Source organism: Phascolarctos cinereus, unplaced genomic scaffold (genome assembly GCF_003287225.1).
Source record: "Phascolarctos cinereus isolate Bilbo 61053 unplaced genomic scaffold, phaCin_HiC Scaffold_4;HRSCAF=312, whole genome shotgun sequence".
NCBI lineage: Eukaryota > Metazoa > Chordata > Mammalia > Diprotodontia > Phascolarctidae > Phascolarctos > Phascolarctos cinereus.
The window spans coordinates 512,563,513-512,587,838 of NW_027555847.1; the positions used below are offsets into that span (position 1 = coordinate 512,563,513).

Consider the following 24,326-nt stretch of genomic DNA (forward strand, 5'->3'; position numbering starts at 1 on the left):
AGCCTCACACTTTTGTTCTGTGTATAATGTGGGAAGGGCTGCTGGCTAAATAGATGTCTTCTCAGTCATATTTGTGTATGTCAATCATGAGCTCTTCCAGGAGGGTCATTTTAAAATATGAAGAACAATTTGTATTTGTGCTCTTATAGACTATATTTGTATGTGTACACTGTTTATTGGTATCTAACACAACCCAAAGATTAGGATACTGTGCCAAGATTGATCACACACACTTAACTTCCATATGTTATTTCAGTCTTATTTAGCTCCCCCTGAGATCTTAAAGACTAAAGCAATTCTGAAAATACAAGTGCTTAGCTCCTTCAGAGGCATCACCTTACTATAGTTTGCATGGAGTTCGGTGTTGAAATTGTAATTTAATATAATGTAATAATATATAATGTAACTAGTTGTCAATTCCAGTGGAAAAACTGGATCCCCATTTTGGCGGGAGTTTGTAGAGCAAGACGAAGTATCCAAGGGTCCAGAAAAAAAGATAACAAAAGTAGCTGTACCTGGAGTCAGGTAGATCTGGGTTGGAATCCTATCTCTGACATTTATAGCTGAGTGGCCCTAAACAATTCACTTAAACTTTCTGGGACTTGGTTTCCTCATCTGCAGAATGGGTGGGGTTGGGCTTAATGACCTCTGATGTCCCTTCCACCTTTAAATTTGTTAAGCTGTGTTTGGTGTGAAAGTGAGAAAGTGTAGAACCATCACTTAATAAATTATTAAATTGATTACTTTATGTGAAGGAGGCAAATGTATAAAAGTACATGTAAACACTCATTAATAGTTGAGACTGTCAGTGATTTTGATCAACACATGGTCCTCTTCTGGAAGCCATATGTGAACTGAACCAATGAAGGAAGTATTCATTAGAATTAACCATGTGCAAAGAGCACTCATTTGCTACATTAAAATAAGCAGGCAGAAATGGTGGATAGACCTTTAGTCTGTTTATATTTATAGAAATGTATTTGTGGTTGGGGGCGAGGGAAGCACTAGGATCTAAGGAGATGACTTAGATTGTCTCTTAAGACGACTGGGAGGAAGCCTAACAAATTGTGACATGTGCACGTGATAGAATGTTATTACACTATAAGGAATGATGAAGGAAGTGATTTCAGAGGATTCTGGGTAGTATAAAAGATGCAGAGTGGGGAACAGAGCCAGGAAAACAGTTTGTACAAGGACAGTGACATCATAAAGACAAACAGCTTTGAAACACAAGAACATTGATCAATGCAGTGACCAGCCATGATTCCAGAGGGCTTGTGAGGAAGCACATTACTCACCTTGTGACAGAGAGGGGAGGGACATAGGGTAGAAAAAGACGAGTTTTGGCATGCCTTTTGTGTGGATCCATTTTTATTGATTGTGTTAATTATTACACATCTTTTTTTCCTCTTTATTTTTCTCATTTTTAATTGAGGGGTACTGGGAGAGAGGAGGAAAGTTAAGCAATAAAAGTGCCCCCCAAAAGAGGGTCATTATAACATTTTTTAAATGAAGAGAAAGAAATTCAGGAGGAAGCACAGACTGGCAGCATAATTTTTAAAGTAACATGGATTATGATATATATTATTTATTATATATATGTGTGTGTATACATATGTCTGTATACAAACTGAAACAATATGAATGTGTATATGTATATATGTATATGTATATATATACATATATACACGCATATACATATTCATATTATTTCAGTCATACCTGACTCTTTGTGACCCCATTTGGGGTTTTCTTTGCAAAGATACTGGAGTGGCTTATCATTTCCTTCTCCGGTTCATTTTTACTGGTGAGGAAACTGAAATAAAAAGGGTTAAGTGACTTGCCCAGGGTCACATAGCTAATAAGTATCTAAGACCAGATTTGAACTCAGGTTCTCCTGACTCCAGAGCCTGTGTTCTCTCTAACCACTACACCACCTAGCTACTATACATACACACACACACACACACACACACACACGCACACACACACACACACGTGCACGTGCACACACACACACGTATTTATATGTATGTATGTATATGTGAATAGGTGCATCTGTGTGTATGTATATGTATACATAAGTATATGTGTGAATATGTGTATATCCATACATATATATTTTGTAAAGCAATCATTATTTAGATAATAATAATAATAATAATAACTAATATTTATGTAGAATTCTAAAATGTGCCAAGTGCTTTTAATTATTATCTCACCTGCCCTGGGAGGCAGGTGCTATGATTATCCTCCTTTTACAGAAGAGAAAACTGAGGCAGATACAGGTTAACTGACTTGCCCAGAGTCACATAGCTAGTAAGCATCTAAGGTGGGATACAGGTCTTCGTGATTCCAGGTGTATGATAGCACGCTATTAATTGCATCATGTGGAGAACATGATTTCATATAGAATCTTCTTGTTATGTTCTATTACATGCATGAAAATGCTCCTTTGTGTTTAAATTCAAAAATTTTAAAATTAAACAAAAAATATGTGTTTCCCCCATCTTTTATAGACTCCATTTGAGCCTGTTCCAGTATCTCTTGTTCCTGCAAATGGGGTACAGGTGCCAGGGAAGAAGCCAGTTTGGAAAGCAGTTAATTGTGAGTAAGCTACCATATAATCAAACTTCACTTTACCTGTCTCTTCATCTTTTTGGGGGGAGGGGGAAGGGTGAGAGGGTTACACTATGTGTATACAAAACCAGTAATGATTGCAGTAGTTCCTAAAAAAATCCACATATGAGTGTATTAAAAACACACTCTCTTTTTCTTTATTATTTGCCACATACTTGAGAAATAAAATAAATTGGGTCCAAAAGGCTTTGTTTCTTATCAAACGTATGACTAATTTCTTTGATTTAGGGACTGGTGTTCTGAATCTGCTTAAAAGTCAAAAGTAATCTGGGAAATAGGCATGAAATCCATTCATGGATTACTGATTCAATTATATGTCAAGTACTAAAGTTGACACAAGGATAGAATTTTGTTGTAGGTTTCCTCTGCAAGTAAGGTGGCCTCGTTGTTGAGGAGACGACTCCCATAAGGAATATGGTCCTTCTGGTCCTTGTTAGCAGCCCTAAACAAATTGCTATAGATAACCAACAGGGGCTCCCATTTTATGGGTAAGTTCTAGAAAATGGCAGAAAGGGGACCTTCCAGCAGTTATCATACTTTGCCCCTTTGTTACCACACTGTTATTAAATTTAGACTATGCTGCAAGAAAGGAGATGATCATGTGGCCACTAATGTGGGGCACCCATTTTATATGGGGCACCCTCTTCTAGTCAGTCCGCCTGATTCTTAGAAAGTTCACAGATTTCAGAGTTGGAAGAGACTTTGAAGTTCATGCCAATCCTTACCTTCACAAGAATCTATTCTGTCATGTGTTTGACAAATAGTCATCTAGCCACCAATGGAAGACCTTCTAGTAAGGAGGAGTCCCACTTTGGAATAACACCAACTCTTAAGGAGTTTCTTTTTATATGCCGCTTAAATCTAAATCTGTCTGTCTGCAGTTTCCACCCATTCACTGTTACTAGTTCTGCCCTCCGGTATCAAACAGAAGAAATATTAAACTATTTAATTTTAGTTAGCATATATAAAGCACTGCAAATCTTTAGATGCCTTGTAAATGCTAGCCATTATTATTACTAATAATAATAATAATAATAAATTTTTAAAAAATTAAAATCAACACTACACAACAAACTCAGCTTGCTTATTCCCTATTTATTTAGATGAATAAATTTTATGCATAGAGTATTGACCATTTTCAGTCACTTCCTCTGCATTTTCCTAAGTTTTCTTTGATCTTTCATTCTCATTCATATTTCCTCTTATGACCAAAGGTATTGTGTGCTCATAGACATGTATAGAACTCTGTAGGTGTGTTGCTTCATCTTGTAGTAACCATTATTATTGATCTTTCTTCCTCTACCCAGGAGAAAGACCAATGCTAATGTTTCCTACAGGGTTTGCCATATATTCTGTTCTTCGTATTCAAGTAGAACAGGACTAATAGATGGCCATAACCAGCCTACATCCAGGAATTCACTGACCCCTGCTTTGACCATCAGTGCAAGATCAGGGAAAGGACATCCATCTTGCCCCAGAGGGTATCTCTTTTCCTTTACTGAGATCCTGATAATCAGATAAATACTGCCTTTGCTATTCTTTGGTAGCAATCTGCTGACCTTTGGTGCCAGAAAGAATCCTTATGATTCTTAGCCAAGGTTTCCTCCTCTGACCACTACTCCATTCTCCTTCATAACCAACCATGTCATATCCATCCTTATGGTGTCTGTATCCCACTGTTCCCTACCCTAACTTTGTGCCCTCTGGACCTACCATTCTATTAACAAACTCCCCTTCCTTTTAGACCTGTGGCCTACCCCTACAAATTACTTGCATATATTTCATATTTGTTTCTATGTATGCATGTTGTTTTTCCCCAGTAGAATGAAGGATCCTTGAGGGCAGGGGCTGTACATACCCCTGGCACCTTGAATACTGCCTGGTACTTGGTAGTTATTTAATACATGAACATTGAATTGAATTCACTTCTTCCCCTAAGCCTTCCCTGATCCACTGCCTTCCTAAAATGTAGCTCTTGGAACTCAATACAGTCCTATAGATGTAGTCTTCCAGTGGCGTTATCAGCTTCATCTCTCAGTGCATGCAGCCCAAGATTCTGATGCTTGAGAGACACTGAGCCTAGCTATTAGATGTGACTGATTTTAACACTATTTTGGTGGCAAGTTGGAATATGTCCAAGAACACACAGCAAAATGTAAAAACTGAGAGGTGCAAGTGGAATGGAAATGGTCTGTTTGAGCAGTAGCAACAGGATTGACTTCATGCTCCATGTTGGGCAACACTGAATTATTGTTCAACTTAAATTCATTGGTTTGAGTCTGTCTGATGGCCCTTGCGTTCATATGAACTCTCTGACCACCTAGCCAGGTGGGTAGGTGGAATGCTTTTTATAGTGTTGGGGGCACCATTTGACAAATGGCTCATGATACGTCCTCATGTCCTTTGCTCACATTTTCAGCCAACAGTTGTCTTGACTGTGGATTAGATAAAGACACTCCATCAGTAGCAGAAGAGTTGTCCTTTGAAGTTTCTTTCTCAGAATCCATCACAGAGATTCCCAAAGAAAAAGAAGGTCTTAAATCACAAAGGTTTAAAAAAGAAGATTCTTCCTTAACTGTAAGTAGTACCCTTCATGTTTCTGCTATTATCTTTTCTCTATACAACTAACTGACTGTGACCTCTGACAAATCACCTCATCCCTCTTTGCCTCATTTTCCTCATCTGTAAAATGATGGGGTTAGTCTAGATGACTTTTCAAGTCCCTTCTTTCTATGATTCTAATTTCCTGCTGGATTCCCTGTAGGGCAAAGAGCAGGATATTTGATGTATGTGTGTGTTGGTGTGTGGGTGTTTAAGAATTTCTCATTCTGAAAAGGGCCATCCTGCTTAGCTTTTCCATTTTCTAGCCTTTTCCTGTAATATATGAACCATATTCTTCTTTGTAATGTAAACAGGAATAATGCTCTGAGTAGGTCAGTAAACAGTTCAGTGCTTCCATAGAAAAACAAGCTTGGCCTCCTTTGGGGACAGTTAAAACAAGAGGAAATAGAAATGGTGTATTACTGTAATACGGTTACTCTTACCCAGAATTCATCTATACTGTAACTTCACCTATATAGAACACTGTCAAGGTCCAGGAAGCAAACTAAATATAGGTATCTGAGCAACCAAAATAGATTTCCCAAAATCCATGTTCTAAAGCTTATGGATATCATATGTGAGAGAACCTCTCAAAACCCTCACTCAGAACTTAGTTACTTATATTTTACATGCAGTATTTTTTTCTCTTTTTCCAATTACATGCAAACTTCCTCTCCTCCCCACTACCTGAGATGGCAAGCAGTTTGACATAGGTCATACGTTATGTGTAGCTCTAATAAGCTTGTTTGATATGTCCTGGATAAAACAGATGACATCATTTATTCTTTCTAGGGTGGATGACTCAGGCTCTGCATGAGGGCATTGGAATTTAGAGGGCAGAAATTTTAAATAATCATTTTAAATGATTGTGCGACTTGAAAAACAGAACTTTCACTCTAGCAACAACAACAACAACAAAACCCTAGTCATCAAGAATGCTTAATTAAATTAGGAAAAGACCATTTAGGAAAGTTCTTCTCCTTAGCAACCACAAACCAAATGAGTTCATCCCTTGGCCAATCCCATCCTGTTCTTCCTTGGTTATCATTTCCCCCAGCAGTGGAATCACAGTATTAATTCCATTCCCACTTTCCTGCCAAAGGGCCAATGTCCTAGTGTCTCTCCCACTCTCTCCTATGAACCTGTTACTCATTATCTCATTGAAATAAGTGTACCCTTCCAGCTACGTATCACAACTTCTTCATATCTCATTCTGTACAATTTGTGTCCTGTCATTCCACAATTTCCAATAAAGGATATAGTGAACATATTGGAAGTCTCCATTGGTTCCATTCACATTTTATGTTTATCGGTGTCCATCCATTACCCCCTCATTCTTTCCCTATGACTAGTCTACCTCCATTTTCAATTATATGTGTGTTACCATTACTCACATTCAAGTCATTCCTGTTGATATGCTGTAGCTTACTTGCACCTATGGAGGCAGCCAGGTGTTGCAGGGAATGGAGTACAGGACTTGGAACCTAGAAGACCCGAGTTCAGATCCTACCTCAGATGCTTACTAGTTGTGACCTTGAGCAAGTTAACTTAACCTATGTCGGCCTGTTTCCTCATCCATAAAATGGTGTTAATGATAGCACTTATTTCCCTAGGTGGTTGTGAGAATCAAAGAGATAATATTTGAAAAGCAGTTTGCAAACCTCAAAGTGCTATATACATGCCAATTATTATTATTATTACCTGTTTGTTGTTGTTGAGTCATTTTTCAGTCATGTCTGGTTCTTTGTGACTCTATTTGAGGTTTTCTTGGCAAAGGTATTTAAGTGGTTTCTCATTTCCTTCTCCAGCTCATTTTGCAGGGGAGGAAACTGAGGCAGACAGGCTTAAGTGATTTGCCCAGGATCATACAGCTAGAAAGTGCCTGAGGCCAGATTTGAATTTGTGAAGATGAATCTTCTAACTCTAGGCCTGGCACTCTATCCAAAGTGCCACCTAGCTGCCCCTTTATTAACTATAGTGCAATGTAGAATGTTGCAATTAAATCCAAAAAACTTAATACTTCTAAATAAGCATAAAGATTATCTCCCAGAGGTCTTTAGAGCATGCCTGTTTATTATCTGTCTGTGGAATGATATGCCATCCAGAATTTTTATGAGCAAAATCCTCTTTGCTATTTAAATATCATTTCAGGAGATTGAGGGTCCGTGAAGTGGGAGACAGAGAAAAATCCAAATTTTTTATTTACAGTATGGAGAGAATGTGCCTTCTGTACCTCCTGTACTGTAGTTGTTATGCTAGCATTTCTGCCAGGGTATTCAGGGGGGTCAGGAGTCAGGGCTGCTGCTGGAGTATCAATATTTTGATGGATGTAGAAACTGGTTGTCATCTAGTGGGGCCTGGGTAGAGTGGGGAGACTCCTGTTCATCATGTGCTGATCAAAGTGGATGAGTTAGAAAAGTACTTTAAGGGAAGAGATGGATGAGATGTTGGAGTTATAAGCGAGTAACATATGGGGTGCTTGGTTTTGGAGCTTCATCCCTGGCCTCAGCTCATGAATGTGCTTAGGTGCCTCTATCAGTTCAAGCGGATGTGCTGCCGCCGCCGTACTATCATTCAGCACCCCTACAGGAATAAGGAACCAAATGAAGGTATCAAGTCAGATTCAGCCTGACCTTGTCTGTCAGAATTGTGGGAGCTGAATTAGCTTCTGGTGTTCTGCCCCTCGAAAAGCACTTTCAGGGGCCCTGGGCAAAATCAGGTCAGCCAGAGGGACACTTTGACAAAATCCCCACAATCTCGCCTTTCCTTTAAAGAAGCTTTCCATTTTTTCAACATGCATTGGCAGAAATTCATTGTTCGAAAAAGCAGATTTGGATTAACTGAAGTAGGAGACCTGTCGGTTGAAGACATGAAGAAGATTCGCTATCTCTCTCTCATCGAATTGACAGCCTTTTACGATGCTCTGGGGATTGAACTGAAGAGGAACCGAACAGACAAAGTAAAAGGACGAGGTAATCTGAGTGGTGGGTACCACTGATTCCAACACTGGGGAGCACTGCAATGAGGTATTGCTTAACTGGTTCCCTTTTCTTTCTTTCCTTCATTTTTTCTTTAACTTTGAAGAAAATGGACTTTTCGGTGTTCCACTTACTGTCCTGTTGGAAAACGATCAAAAGAAGTTACCTGGAATTAAAGTTCCTCTTATCTTCCAGAAAGTGAGTAGAATGCAAATCCATATCATTGGTGGGACTGAGACACTATACGTTTGGTGCTTTTTAAGCCCGTGATTGAATGATTACTTGGGTTTTTAGATAGTATATGTTTGATACTTATTAAATTCATTATTGAATTTTTACTTAGGTTTTTTGATATCGTATGTTCGGTACTTATTAAATCTATCATTAAATTATATTTAGGTTTTTAAATAGTATATGTTTGGTATTTATTAAACCCATTATTAAGTTATTACTCAGATTTTTAGAGAGCAGTTAGGTAGTACAATGGAGATAGAGCCCTGGGCTTGGAGTCAGGAAGACCTGAGTTTAAATCCAGCCTCCAACACTTACTAGCTGTGTGACCCTTTGCAAGTCCCTCTCTGTTTGTCTCTTGATCTGTAAAATAGGAATAATAATAATAGCACCTACCTCCCTGGGTTGTTGTGAGGATCAAATAAGCTGATAAATGTAAAGTGCTTAGCAGAGTGCCAGGCTCATAGAATAGAAATAGCCATATAAATATTAATTATTGTTATTTTTAGATATTTTAGAAGTTATTAGAACTGTTGTTAAATTATTACAAAGGGTTAAAAATGCAAACACTTCATTTACACATAGAGCCAAAATTGATATTTCTTAATCTTGTAGAACACCCTTCCTAAATTCCCACAAGAGCTCTCTTTGGCACCATTTAAATTATCTAATTTGGTTCAATAGTTCAATAAACGTTTGTTAAATGCTGGTGATGTTCAAGACACAGTGAGCCAGGTTGCTGGGGATATGAAGCTGCCATGAGTCTCTGCTTTCGAATGGCTTATCATTGAATGAGGGGAAGCATAGTACACAAATAACTGTGATACAAGAAGAATAAGATATGGATGAGAGAAAAAGAACCCCAGACAAAGTGTTATAGGAAATTTCAGAGGGGAGGGACAGTGGAGGGATGGTAAGGTGAATACATGGGGTATGGTATAAGCAAAGCGTGGAGGCCAGAGAAGGGCAGGACACGAATAAAGGCTAGAGAGTAAGTCTACTTTGTTTTTGGCTGGAATATAGAACACCTGAAAGGGGGTAAGATGTGGTAAGGCTGGGTTCAGATTGTAGAGGACTTTGAATGCCAGGTTTATAAACTTTGCCTTTGTTTAGTAGGCAGTGAGGAGACATAGAAAGTTGTTGAGAATAGGGGTGGCAGGAACTTTGCAGTATATTATGAAGATAACTTGAATAGTAGGGTGGAGGATGAATTAAGAAACACATGGAGTAGAAACAAGATGAACAGTTTGAAGCCTATGACTATGGTCTGGTTGAAAAGAGATAATGCCTTCAGATATAAGGCAGCTTGTTGCAATGGAAAGAGTGCTGGATTTGTAGTTAAAGGATATGGGTTTGAATCTCAGCTCTGGCACTTACTGCCTTTTCTGCCTCTTTGGGCCTCAGTTTTTCTCACCTGTCGAATGAAGGGATTGCATTGTTGTTGAGTCTTTTTTCAGTTGTGTCCCACTCTTTGTGACCGTATTTGGGGTTTTCTTGGCAAAGATACTGAAGTGGCTTGCCATTTCCTTCTCCGTCTTATTTTACAGATGAGGAACTGAGGCAAACAGGGGTAAGTGACTTGCCCAGGGTAACACAACTAGTAAGTATCTGAGGCTTGGATTTGAACTCATGAAGATGAGTCTTCCTATTCCAATCCTAGTGCTCTGTCTACTATGTCACCTATGTGTATCAAAGGTCCTTTCCAACTCGAAGTCTATGATCCCATGAAATATGGTGATGGTAGTGGGAGTAGAGAGTATGGCTGCAAGACACTTTATAGAAGTGGGAACAATAGGCTTAGAAAGTGAATGGATGTGTGGAGTGAGGTGTCACATGAGATGACGCCAATTCTACAAGCTTGGGGAGACTGGACAAATTATGTTGCAAACAGAGAGAGAAGAGGCTGAGGGAGGGCTAGATTTGGGTGGAGAAATTTGAGAGGTTGTAAAGACATCCAGGGGAATATCTAACAGGCAATTGGAGATATGGGTGTGGATCCCTGGCCGAAGCTGTGAGGGAAGATGTAGATTTGGGAATCACCTGCATCGAGGCTGCAATTGAAGCTGTGAGAGTGGATGAAGTCATTAAGGTAGAGAGTGTAGGAAGAGAAGATAAGAGGGTCTTAGACCAAATGTTAGGAAACCCTCACGTTGAAGTGGTAGGATGATGGAGAGCAGCCAGCCAAAAAGTCAGAGAAGAAATCATCAGAAAGGTAGGAGAATCTTGAAACTAGAGGGAGAGGGGATGGGCCAGTGTCATGTGACATAAAGAAGTTAAGGATGATAAAACCAAATTTTTTTAAAAATCATATCTGATAATAAGGAGATCAGTAGTGACACTGCAGAGAATTATTTCAGTAAGGTAGTAAAGATGGAAGTCAGATTGCAATGGGTCAAGGGAGGCAAGAATGTGGAGGGGGAGAAAGAAAGAGTTTGACTGTGAAGAGTTGGGAACCACGTGAGATGATGACTTGATGGCAGTGGCAAAATCATGGGAAGGGATTCATTTAGGGGAAAAAAAAGATACAGTAAAGATCTAGGCATATTTGCTGGTTGAGGGTAGGAAGCTATTAGTGAGAGAGAGAATTAAAATATATAAAGAGTGATAATTGATTGAAGAGGTGAGGTGAAGGGTATTGGTAGAAGGATTCAGTTTAGCAAGGAAGGGGACTGCCTCTTTCTTTTAGATTAGGGAGTAGAGAATGGGTGAGGATATGGAGAAGAGGAAAGAAGTACAGGAGGGAAGCTGAGGAGTTGAGGGAATTCATTTAGAGGCAGAATATTGTTGTGGAAAGAGAATTGGAACTGGAGTCTAAAGATCTGAGTTCAAATCCCATTTCTTACCTTAACTATGTTACCTTGACTAAGTGACTCCACCTGTCTTTCTTCATCTATAACATGAGGACCTCGGTTTCCTCATCTGTACGGTCAGATGATCTCTGAAGTTCCTCCCAGCTCCAAATCTATGCACTTGGTTCCAGTGACCATATGTTGACTGTTACAACTCAGTGATACCAGATTTTCTCTACACTTTGTTTTGCATGAAAGGAGATAGCAGGTATTTTCACAAGTTGCTTACTTTATTTTTCCCCCAATAGTTTCTCCAAATTTAATATATTTGTTGTACAGTTTGGAATGGAAGACGACATGTTTTTGTAAGCAAAGGCATTTAGCAAGTCGGTTGTTTCCATATACAATTGCATGTTAGATTAGCCATTAAAAATAGTTTTACATTTTGAGAGCTTATTTTCCAAACACTGATGAGCAAAACTAAACAATTGGTTACCTGGGACTCTTTTTTCTTAGTGTGACCCTAATAAAGAAATATTTTTAGGGAAGCATTTTGCAAAACATTTTTATGTTATATAAATTGTAGTTGCAGGTATCCTTATTGCTTTTTAAACAAGATTTTTTTTTTTATCACCCAAGAGATCTTCATTGATTTGCGTAACTGTGAATCTGTAGTGACATCCAGTGGCATAGTTAAAATGTCAAAGCAGAAATATATCCATAAATTCAAACCCTTCTAAATTTAAAATAGTACCTTTAAAATGCTGGATGAACTATTGTCATATACTAGTTAAGAACTAAAATCTTTGCAAGTTTCTTCTCCTTTGCATACTGGCTCACCAAATTGTGCCCCTCCACTGCTGATATCTAGCAACAGCTTGAGCTTTTCCTCCTGAGCCACTTTTCATGGTACCAAATACTGAATACTTCTATTCATACACTATATAAAAGACAGAGTTCAAAGAAACTTTATATAATTCAAGTCTAAGAAACCACAGTATAATACTTTCAGTTGATAACACATTCTTCCAGCTTTCAGTACTATTTTTTGTTGCCAGATCTAGAGATGATTGTATCTTTTATCTTCCTTCCTGCTGTGGACCTGTCTCCAGAAGGACTCTAGTTACTTAACCAAGGTTTACAAGACTGGCGATAGAATTCATGCCATGACGGATGTAGCATAGGACCCCTGAAGCTTTCTTGTTAGTTTATGCTCTCATTTGGAACAACTGAATTATACAGTTTTTTTTAAGACATCACCATGAAAGAATTTTAATGGATCAATGAGCACCATGAAGTTTGATGCAACAAAGAAAAATAACAGCAACAACAAAAAAAAGCACAGACTTTTAAATATCTGATAAAAGTTTAGTACATTAACTATTAGCTGGGCAGCTGGGTGGTACAGTGGATAGAGGTGGCCCGACAGTCAGGAAGACCTGAGTTCAAATTTGGCTTCAGAACTGTAACCCTGAGCAAGTCACTTCATGCTGTTTCCCTCAGTTTCCTCATCTGTAAAATGAGCTGCAGAAGGAAATGGCAAACCATTTCAGTATCTCTGCCAAGAAAACCCCAAATGAGGTCACAGAGAATCAGACATGACTGACTCAAAAACAACAACACATTAACTATTGAGTAGGCATGAGGAAGGAAACAAGCATGAATTATCACCTACTATGTTCCAGGCCCTGTACTAAGTACTTTACAGATTTTTTTCTCATTTGATGCTCACAAAAAACTGCTAGTGATAATGATAATAGGTGCTATCATTGTCCCACTGAGGAAATTGAGAAAGACTGAGGTTAAGCAACTTGCCTAGGTTCACCCAACTGTTAAGTGTCGATGAGGATGGATTTGAACTCAGGTTTTCTTGACTCCAAGCCCAGTACTCTATTGACTGTGTCCACCTAGTGGCTTGATTTCTCATGTATGAGAAATGTCTTAATGATTTTATTTGTATGTAATTTTTTAAAAATAATGTTAAATGACTGTTATTTGGGCAATTTTTTTTTCAAATCAGATGGAAGACATGTTTTTAAATGTACTATTGTGTTTTAGCTTTTGCAGAAACTTGAAGAAACAGGTTTGGAAACAGAAGGAATTCTTCGAGTCCCCGGATCTGCATCCAGAGTCAAGGTACCATGCATTTCCTCTGTCCCAGTTAGAGATTTAAGTTCAATTCATACTTGGGTCATTTCTAGAGTTACCTGTTTTATTTGAATTTGATGGGACATGGATAAAAACAATAATGCTAAGACTTGACATGACATTTAACCCTTATAGTTTATAAATCTATAATTGTATTACTTGAATTATCTCATCTTATTTGTCAAAACCACATCCAATCCAATCCAATTCAGCTATTGTTCAGTCGTTTCAATTGTTTCTCACTTCATGGCCCCGTTTTGGGTTTTTTTGGAGAGGGTATTGGAGTGGGTTACCGTTTCCTTCTCCAGCTCGTTTTACGGATGAGGAAACTGAGGCCAACAGGCTTAAGTGACTTGCCAAAGGTCACACAGCTAGTAAATGTCAAGCCAGATTTAAACTCAAGAAGATGAGTCTTTCTGACTTCATGCTGGGCGCTCTATCTGCTACAACACTTAGCTGCCCAATTTAACTATGAAATACCTTTTATATTATATGCAAGATATTATGGTAGGTTGTGTGTATGCAAATGCAAAACAATCTTTGCTTTCAAGAAGCCTATATCCAACTGGCAGGATGGGATGTACTCATGTAAGTGAATATAAAATCATTTCTATAAGCAAGAGAGAATTAAACTTAGAATCCATAGTATTAGATATTTGTTCTGCAGACATGGGGACCAGACTGTTGCCTTGGGTCCCTTATGTGCATTCAAAAACACATCCTACAACAAGCTCACTTGAGGATGAGTCTTAATTTTATAATCAGGGACCATAAGAATTATTTTATTCTTATAAGAACTGGAGTTTTCAGTTGTTGCTTTGTGTATAATATACTATCAAGTTAGATACATTTTTCTTTTCTATGAAGTTAGTAAATATTTTATAATGCCACTCTTTTTCTATCATTTGCTTTAATTTGGTTTCTTCATTATAAGATTTTGAGTTATAAATTTTTCTCCTTTCCTCCCCCACCCTCTCCCCAGGACAGCAAACAGTCTGATATAGGTTATACATGTGCAGTTGTGTTAAACACATTCCACATTAGTCATGTTGTGAACGAAGAAATAGAACAAAAGAGAAAAACCATGAAGAAAAAAAAGTGAAATTGCATGCTTCAGTCTGCATTCAGACTCCATAATTTTTTCTCCAGATGTGGATAGCATTTTCCATCATGAATCCTTTATAAATGTCTTAGATCATTGTGTTGCTGAGAAGAGCTAAGTCTATCATAGTTGATCATCACTCAATGTTGCTGTTACTATGTACAATGTTCTCTCCTGGTTCTCATGCAAGAGTTTTAAAACCCCTGTTCTCCATAGGAAAAATTTGGACCCTCTAGGGCATAGTTACTACTTTATTTTCCTTCGGTGCTGGTGAAGCTCTAATTAAAGGAAGATGTACCTATGAAGGAAAAGCCCCTCTCATTAAGTCTAGCTTTATGAAGATTCCCCTTTTATACATAGGATTCAAGATCCTGAGAAAGAAGGAGTGACTAGCAGCTGATAGAAGGTCACAGAAGACCAGTGGGAGGTGGGGAGTATATACTTATTTTGGTTCTCAAGCTAAGTACAGAGAATTTGTAGAACCGAAGGGATATCCCTTCATTAATTCTGCTATTATATACTTAGAAGAATTTCTATTTGTAGGGGAATTAATAGGGCAACTAGGTGGCATAGTGGATAGAGTGCCAGACCTGGAGTCAGGAAGCCTTGAGTTCAAATCTGGCTTCAGACACTCTGTGACCCTGGGCAAGTCACTTAACCCTGTTTGCCTCAGTTTCCTCATCTGTCAAATAAGCTGGAGAAGGAAATGGCAAACCACCTTAGTACTTTTGCCAAGAAAACCCCAAACAGGGTCATGAAGAGTCGAACAGGACAGAAATGATTCAAACAAAAACAAAGGGTTGAATTAATAGAATAATAAAGGATACCACATGGCACTTGAAGATTTGTAAAGCACTTTATGTAGATTATCTCATATGCACCTCACAACAATCTTGTGAGGTGCATATGAGATAATCTACATAAAGTGCTTTACAAAAACCTTGTGAGGTGGGTGCTATTATTATCCCCATTTTACAGATGAGGAAACTAAGTCTGAAATAGGTTAAATCAAGGGTTCTTCACTTTTTTGTGTTGTAGATCCCTTCTGTAGCCTGGTGAAGTGAAGCCTATGGAGAAGTCCTCCTCAGTATTTTGTTTCTTAATGCACAAAATAAAATACATAAGATTACTGAAGAAAATAATTATTTTGAAATAGTTTTCAAAGAATTTTTTAAGAGACCATAGATCCAAGGTTAAGAACCTTTGGCTTATATGATTTCCAAGAAAAGCAATTATATTGAAATAAACATAATCAATTTTTTAAAAGTTCATGGATCCCAGGTTAAGAACCCTTGGGTTGAATGATTTGTTTCAGGGTCTTACAGCTAGTAAGTACAAGAGGCAGGTTTTGAACTCAGGTCACTTTGACTCCAAATCCAGCTTTCCGTCCTCTATGTCATCTACCTGCCCCTAAAGAGTGACTAGATATTATTCTTCTTTGGGGCTTTTAAACCCAGGGGTACAAATTATAAGGCAAGATAAAGGAAGAAATGTTCCTGAAAGAAAAGCGCCCATAAATGTCAGCTTTGTGAGGCCTCCATTCTGAAGATATGCATACATGAAAAGTTTGCTGTTAGGCACAAGGTACTCTTGAAGATAGGAAAATGGACTAGCTTATGTCCTAAAGTCAAGTCAAGAAGTCTAGGTCTGTAGTCTCTGTAAAGCATATGCGTGAATCATGAATCTTGGCCCCATATGTTTTTTTATAAAAGTCTGAAGGAGAGCACTGGAAAAGGAGGAAGAAAGAGAGAGGGAGTCAGTCTGTAATAGGCACGTTCTAAATTTACAGATGAAAGATAACGCTTTTGAGTTCAGTCTTGGTTTGTTTAAGTCTGTCTAATCAGGCAACCAATCAGAAGTCAAGGAAACAAGTTTCCTAAGCAGAACCAGATCCTATCTTTCCAAGCCTTCATATATTATTGTGACATTTGGATTTGCAGACATTCCAGCTGGTTCAGGCTGTGTGTGTGTGTGTGTGTGTGTGTGTGTGTGTGTGTTAAAAAAAAACACAACATGTGGATGTGATTAAAAATCTCTTTCCTTTTTATAACTAAGTGCAGAAGACATAATACAAGACATCTTGTATATGTGCGTTATGGCACATTATAAACATTTCATGGACAATCACAACTTACTCCTAAGCTTTTGTTTGAAAATGCTTACAAACCTTACTTTTAAGTGGGGTTAATGATTCTCCAATGCCAGATTTCTTTGTGACTACTTTTACACAAGTATATTCCTGAGCTATGGTCAACATGAAAATGACCGTGTTTTAAAAGCAACCCTTCTCTACTGATGTATTTAATAATGTTCAAGTTCTTTATTTCACCCATCTTGTTTGAAAGAAGAATGTAATCCAGCTATTCTAATCATTTGGGCTCCAAGAAAGCAAATAGGAAGATGTTTGAGAGAACAATGTAGAGGAGCAAAAGGGAAAAAATGTTATTAGAAAGGAATTGTAACCTTATATCCTAAATATTGAATAACTCTGGATTGCTTTTCCTTAGCCAGACTTTTTATTCAATTATGTGTAACTGCATTTCTTAGGCAGTCTTCTAGGCATGAGTGGAGAACATAAGCAGTGTATTTTTAAATAAAATACATAAGATTTTAAGTCTCCATTTTTCTTGGTAGGTTCAAATTCAGCCAGCAAAAACACGGTTTCTAAAATGTACCACTGTAAGATTCTTGCCCAGTTTTTTATATATTAAAAACTTCATTAAAAAATTACTGGAAGGCTGGGGCAGAGGGGAAATCACTGGTTTCAGCCAGACAGGACATACAGATGCCAAGCTAGTCCTGATCTGTGAGGCCAGCACTAGTTGGAAGCAGTTAAAAGCTTTTTCTTTTTCAGTGACTTTCTTCTTAATAAAGGAAGGACACTTGAACCAAGCACTGGGGAAATATATTTTATGGAAGAGGGTCGAATGTATGATCTGTGAGATTTTCTTCATTCCAGGTTTCAGTATTTCTCAGGATGGACTGTTGTCTAATCATTTTAGCTGCTATATATATTGGTTCCCTTGTGATTGAATCTAAAGATGCAGGCTCTTGCAACATTTATTTAAAAAAAACAACAAACCAACAAACAACCTTTCTCACAAATGAAAGCGACATTTTTTTTTCTCTTAGGGGTGATTTAAGTTCATGAATTTCATGTTCTTCTATTCTCATTAACCTTGAACAGATAACATGATGTCCTTTACAGTTCCCCTCTGCGTTTTTTTTTTCTTCATTCTAATATGGCAAAATACAGTTTTTGCACCTGGATCAGCTGTCTCCAGACTTTAAGCTGGGCCAACATTCTACTATGGCAGAAACAAAAGAGGGTTGGTTTTCTTTCTGTTAATTAAAAAAAAAACCAGCCCCGTGGTATCATTGGTGATTCTGTTGTTGTTTGAATTCCCCAGACATCCATAGTTTATGTGCTATTTTTTTTAAAACTGCTTCCGCCCATTATTGCCCCATTTTACAGATTAGGAAACAGAGGCAGAGGTTTTGATTTGCCTATGGTCGCCTTGTTGGACCTTGAACCTAGGTCTTCTGATTCCAAATCAGGAGATGTTGCTACTGCACCACATTTCTCCTTTGTTCCATTCCCTTAGAACAGATGTACTAGATAATGGATGGCAGGAATGGAGCTCTTTTTAAAGCAATCTTTCTGCCTGTCATTCTTTTCAGTAGCTATGTAGTGGAGTTATAAAGACCCAGGCTGAGCTCCCACCTGAGAACATACTAGCTTCATGACCACAGACAACTCTCAGTGCCTCAAGCAACTAAGACTATAAGTTATAGATGATTTTTAAAAAATTATTTTTAACATTCATTTAAAAAAATGAGTTCCAAATTTTCTCTCTCCACTGAGAATAAAAGCAATATGATATCAATTATACACGTGAAGTCATGCAAAGCATATTTCCTATTAGCCATGTTGCAAAAAATCCCCAAAACAATCAAAGCAAGAAACATAAATAAAGTGGGAAAAAAAGTTTGCTTCAGTCTGCAGTCAGAGTTCATCATATCTCTCTCTGGAGGTGGATAGCATTTTTCATATTAATCATCTTGGGTCATTACAGATGATTTATTTATCCTGCATTGGTAGAATGAGTTTCTACTTAGAAGTTCCCTAAACCTATAAAATCACAGGTTTTGGCCCCATTTTGCCCTCCCCACAAGGATATCTGCTTTATAAAATATATTGATTGTTGTTTGAATACATAGTGATCTATCTTATCTCTGTTGGCTTGAAAGTTTGTCAGGGGCATAAATCAAATCTTCACAATTCTAAAGAGTCCAAGTAGTAAGCCATTTTTTTCTGCTGTACTTCAAACATTTCCTATTTTTGCTGATTTAAATTAGGATGTATGGCAAAAGATAGGGAGCTGTAGAGCAAATTGGTCACCATTTGGCCAATTGCCTAGCACATAGTAGGTGCTTAATAACTTAAAAAAAAATTTTTTTTCGTTAAAAGCAGATCAGATGTGGCCTAAAATTAAATACACCCCTGACTGAAACCTGGTTTAAATTGTCCATAAGCTAATTATTCTCGGCCTCTCTATTCTAATGCCCTTCTCATGGAGATCAGGATCTTCAGAGGGACCCTTCTTATGTTTGCTTCAGGCAAAGCCATGTACTCTATTAATCTCATGCTAACATAAGCAGTAAGGCACGAGATTGGCTTTGGGGGGGGAAAGTGTTGGAAAAAAGGTGACAAGTAAAAGTGGGTATCCTGAATGTAAACCAGCCAGGCTTGTTAGACTTTTTTGGAGGCCAAATAATCTTTGAAAACCATTTTTAAGATTTAAAAAGCCAGCAGAGGCTTTTTAAGTTATGAAAGCTCAGACACTCAAGAAAAAAAAAAAACCAGCACATGTGGAAGAGGCCTGTATGTCTTGGCTGAAAAAGCTGCCAGCACCACTCCTGGAATATGTCATTATTCTACGTGTGCAGAAAGAAGTAATATCATCTTTATTGGGCATGTTCCCATTCTGTATGTGAACCATCTGAGGGACATACTTTCTTGCTCAAGGCTAGAAAAGGAAGAGGGGAAAGGGAAAGGGAAGCTTTGTCAAAGCCCAGAGCGTTTGCTTTGTGGGAAGAGAAGGTATTTTGCCAAGACCACAGAAATGAAATTATGGTCAGAGTGAAAAAAGTATGTATTTATATAGAATTAGTCATGCTTTCAAGATTGTTTTTTTTCTCTAAGAAACTATTAGAACACCCATAAAAGACATTCATTTAGAAATTATTATTCAGATATTGTCATTTTCAAATACCAGTACACTAACCTGTAATATAGATGGGTTCATATTGCAGATGACAAGCCACTGGGGAGGCATCTGAGAGCGTAGAATAGGTACTGATAAACTGGAGGAAAACATGAGCCAGCTGTTGGAGCAGAGGATGCCAGGACCAGGGATACCATAATTCCTATGTATAGGAGCTATGCCTGTATTTAGGGATAGATATGATCTGTTTGAACTGAACAGTTAAGCACAGGATTGGAATCCAGAAGGACACAGGTAAATGAACCATAGAGGATACCAAAGTGGGGCTGGGGTGGCTGGGAATGAACATAACTAGGGAAGAGAAAAGTAGCTAAGAAGGAGACAGTTCAGGTTAGTTGGGAATGTTCACAAACGTAAGACAGAAAGTCTGAGCCTGGGAATCAATGTGCTTTGGGGGGAACTGGGGAGGGAAGAGAGGAGGCAAAGTCAGAATCAAGGAGGGGGTCAAGAATCTAAGTCTAAAGTCTGAATACTAGTGTCTTAGTGTCAGAGTTAGAGCTCAAGGATAGAAGGGAACTAGAAAGTTGTCAAGTTGCGTCAACAAAACAAGTCTGACTATTCCCTTTTTAAAGGAGCAGTGGTCTGACCATGGGCAATCAGGATTTTAAAAGCTCTTTACTCTAGGGGAGCCATGTGGGGCCTGACCCTAACCCCTATTGAAAATAGCAGTTCAGCATCCTTGTAGTCATTGGAAAGGGAAGGGGATAAGCATTTATATAGGACCTACTATGTGCAGTGGATAGAGCACTGGGCTTGGAATAAGAAAGGTTCATCTTCCTGAGTTCAAATTTGGCCTCAGACACTTACTATATGTGTGACCTTGGGCAAGTCACTTCACCCTGTTTGGCTCAGTTTCCTCATCTAGATAATGAGCTGGAGAAGGAAATGGCAAACCACTCCTGTGTCTTTGCCAAGAAAACCCCAAATGAGGTCAAGGTGAGTCTGAAACAACTGAACAATAACAGCATGTGCCAGGCACTGTGCTGAGCAGTTTACAAATGTTAACTCATGTGATCCTCACCACTAATCTGGGAGATTAGTGCTATTATTATCAACTTTACAGTTGAGGAAACCGAGGCAGACAAAAGTTGACTTGCCCAGGTTCACCCAACAAAGATCCAGTTTGAACTCAGGTCTTCCTAACCCCAGCCAGGCCCAGTGCTTGATCCAAAAAAAAAAATGACCTTTGTTAATGACATAGCACAGAGGGAGGGGGAAGGGGGAATGTCAAGGGGCAGTCACTGAACTTTTGAGTGTTTCCTTTGGCTGCAGAATCTCCGCCAAGAACTTGAAAGCAAATTTTATGATGATACATTTGATTGGGACCAAGTCCGCAACAACGATGCAGCAGGACTGCTAAAGATGTTTATCAGAGACCTGCCCAGCCCTCTCTTTACCGTGGAGTATCTGCCTGCCTTCATTGCTTTAGTGGAAAGTAAGTGAAAACAGCATCTCAGCATAAATAAACCACATGACACAGCGTGAAGCAGAAAGCAAGAGAAAGTTGACTGATGAGACATGACCTATGAAATTACATGGTGAAAAAATAACATTTGTGGGAAAACATCCCTTCCCCTCCCCTCCCCCCCCTTTTTTAATAAATTTCTAGTTACTTGGGGGTATTTGTTGTAATCATAATAATAACAACAACAGCTAGCATTTATGTAGCACTTTAAGGTTTGCAAAGTATTTTATCTGATTTGTTCCTTACAACAACCTTGTGATTTTTACAGATAAGGAAACTGAGTCAGACAGAGGTTGAGTGACTTGTCCAGAGTCACACAGCTAGTAAGTATGTGAGACAGGATTCAAACTCAGGTCAGACTCTAGATTCAGAATTGAAATGAAGTTGGTTTTCCCTCCAAAGTTGTCTTGTTTGCCCTCAATGTTTTACCACAAGAAACTGTTGAATCTGCCTAGTCGAGTTCCAAGAACCTCTATCATACAGCTCAGGTCTTGACAGTAACTTCATTTTGCCCAGATTTGCCCTTTATCTGCTGTTGAGCGCCATAGCCCAGAAATCAAGGTGTCTGTCTAAGAATGGGTATTTTACTTCTTCCCTGCTGCCATTATATTGCATTTTCCAGGTAATCTGGGTCAAGAGGTAGTGATAATAGCTGTTATGAGGAAAGGAATGAACAGAGGCTTTTCTTGACACTAAATTTGCTCAACAAATATCCCTTGAGTTAGCTAAAAATACAGCCTTCCTCCAGTGAACTCAGGATTTCCTGACTCCAGGTCCAGTGCTTTTTCTCCACTGTAATACCTAGCTACCCCTAATACAGGAAGGTACATGACTGGAAATTTCCCAACTTTCTATCTCCTTTGGTGGAGTCCTCAAACAGAAGCCATTCAGAAGGAAAACTGGACTTACCTCATGCCTCAGTTTTCTCATCCATAAAATAATAGATTGGACCGGATGTCTGAGGTTTCTTCTAGCTCTAAAATTTGCTGCAAAGTCCAATTTGCAGTACAGAGAACTGAAGTATTGTACATTGTTTTGACCAAGGTCACAGAATTGGTCAGTATTAGAGCAGGGAAGATTTTTCTGCTTCATTAATCTCTTGTAAGAATTCCAATTGGATTTTAATCATCAAAAGGCATGTTCATTTATAGACTATGATCTGTAAAGGCACTGATTGTTCAGGAGTTGCAAAATCATTAAAATTATTATAGGAGATGGTAATTAGTGAGCTCTTAAATTGATGGGAAAAAGCATTGTCCTGAAATTAGTATGTTTCCAGATCATTTCAGTTTTTAGCTATCAGTGGCAGGAGGAGAGATTTAAATTTGGGTTGCATTTATCAAAGTCCAGTATCATTTGTTCTGTGTAAGAGCTAGTGAGTGGCAGTATGGAATAGTGGATAGAGAGCTGACCCCAGAGCTAAAAAGACCTGGGGTCAAGTCTTGTTTTTGTCATATATGGGCTGTTTAACCCTGGGCAGCGAGTTCTCAGCATTTTCAGCATTCAGTGATAACGATAATAATAGCTAGCATGTGTCTAGCGCTTTAAGGTTTGCTAAGTACTTTACCAATTATTATCTCATTTTTATCCTCATAACAACCCTTGGAAGTAGGTGATGTTATTATGCCCGTTTTACTGTTGAGAAAACTGAGCTAGATGGAGAGTAAGTGATTTGCCCAGGGTTACACAACCAGGAAGTGTCTGAGGCTGGATTTGAACTCAGTTCTTTCTCACTCCAGGTCCAAAGCTCTTACCTTTTTTTGTGTCCTGGACCTCTTTGCCAATTGATTTGGCCCATGGACTCCTCTCAGAATCATGTCTTTAACATTCACAAAATAGGGGCAGCTAGGTGGCACAGAGAATAGAGCTCTGGCCTTGGAGTCAAGGGGACCTGAGTTCAAATCCAGCCTCAGACACTTGACACTTACTTAGCCAAGTGATCCTGGGCAAGTCACTTAACCCTGATTGCCTCACCAAAAAGCAAAAAAATATAAAATAAAATAAAATGCACAAAATAAAAGTGCTTAGTATTACAGTAGAAACCAATTATAATGAAACAAAGATAAAAAAATGTTTTTTTCCCATTCAAGTTTGCAAACTCCCTGAAATCTGTCCATAGGTTACAAAGCCCTCCTCTAAGCAGTCAAAATGCCTACCTGCCTTGGTAGAGGGATATTACTCATGCAGGAATTCCTTATCCCATTGAAATCACAAGTGCAGTGTCTGTCTGTATGCTAAGATAGGATACTTTCTGTGAGTAGAACTAGTGTAGAAAGGAGATCTGACCCCTTTTATTTTTAAATCATAAAGCATAGGGCTTTTCTACCAAGTCTGCTGTCCTAGAAAAGACGCGGCAGGCTTGTGTACCTCCCTGGGAGTCCGGCTCGGTGATTCAGCTGACAAATGGCTACCCTTCAATTCTGCAGGTGTTAAAGCATAACTCAAGGTCAATTTCAGTCGCTGAGGCCAGGCCTGTTCAGAGATGCACCTTTAAAGCAAAGCATAAAAATAAATTTGTTTTTTAGCCTCACAGTTCACTGCCTGATTGCTGTCCCTACAAATCATTGAATACAATGATCCTGGAAAAATATCTTAGAAAGAAATAGCTGTGTGACTTGTAAAAGTTTCCACATTTCTTTGTGTCACCTTGAAACTGAAAAATGCCACATTCCAGATGACTGATTTGCTATCAGGCAAGCCCACTATGACATCAAAGAGCTGGCTTGCCACCCAGGGTGAAGAATGGCCTTTTGGGTCCCACAGCGTACACCCTGAAGGAAACACGTTTTCCCAAAGGGTAGAGTCAGACTGTAGCACTGGGTTCTGTACACTCTTAAAGCTGTAGTTCTCAAGGATCCCAGAGTGGGTTGGGAGAGAAGGATCTTATCCATTACTATAATTACTTTTCTTTATCCAAAGTTTGCCACCAAAAAGTCTCATAAAATTAAAGGACTCATAGCCCATCAATCATAGCTTTAGACACATTTAGGAAAGTCTAATATCTTTCCCAGGAAATAAATGACCAACCAGAAAGAGAAGAATTACAGCTACTTTGCAACCAGTGCAATCAGGGATTCTATTAAC

The 24,326-nt window shown here is 38.6% G+C and overlaps 1 protein-coding gene across 4 annotated transcripts in view; it reads left to right on the forward strand.

Annotated features, from left to right (window-relative positions):
- The window catches only part of ARHGAP28 (Rho GTPase activating protein 28), a 191,952-nt gene that overhangs the window by 142,721 nt on the left and 24,905 nt on the right, over positions 1 to 24,326 (forward strand). For all 4 annotated transcript variants that reach the window (XM_020974995.2, XM_020974994.2, XM_078153510.1 and 1 more), the window contains exons 4-9: positions 2,520 to 2,607; positions 5,060 to 5,217; positions 8,048 to 8,213; positions 8,326 to 8,417; positions 13,298 to 13,375; positions 21,050 to 21,212. In XM_020974995.2, the coding sequence (XP_020830654.1) occupies positions 2,520 to 2,607; positions 5,060 to 5,217; positions 8,048 to 8,213; positions 8,326 to 8,417; positions 13,298 to 13,375; positions 21,050 to 21,212 (745 nt within the window). The remainder of the gene's footprint in view (positions 1 to 2,519; positions 2,608 to 5,059; positions 5,218 to 8,047; positions 8,214 to 8,325; positions 8,418 to 13,297; positions 13,376 to 21,049; positions 21,213 to 24,326) is intronic.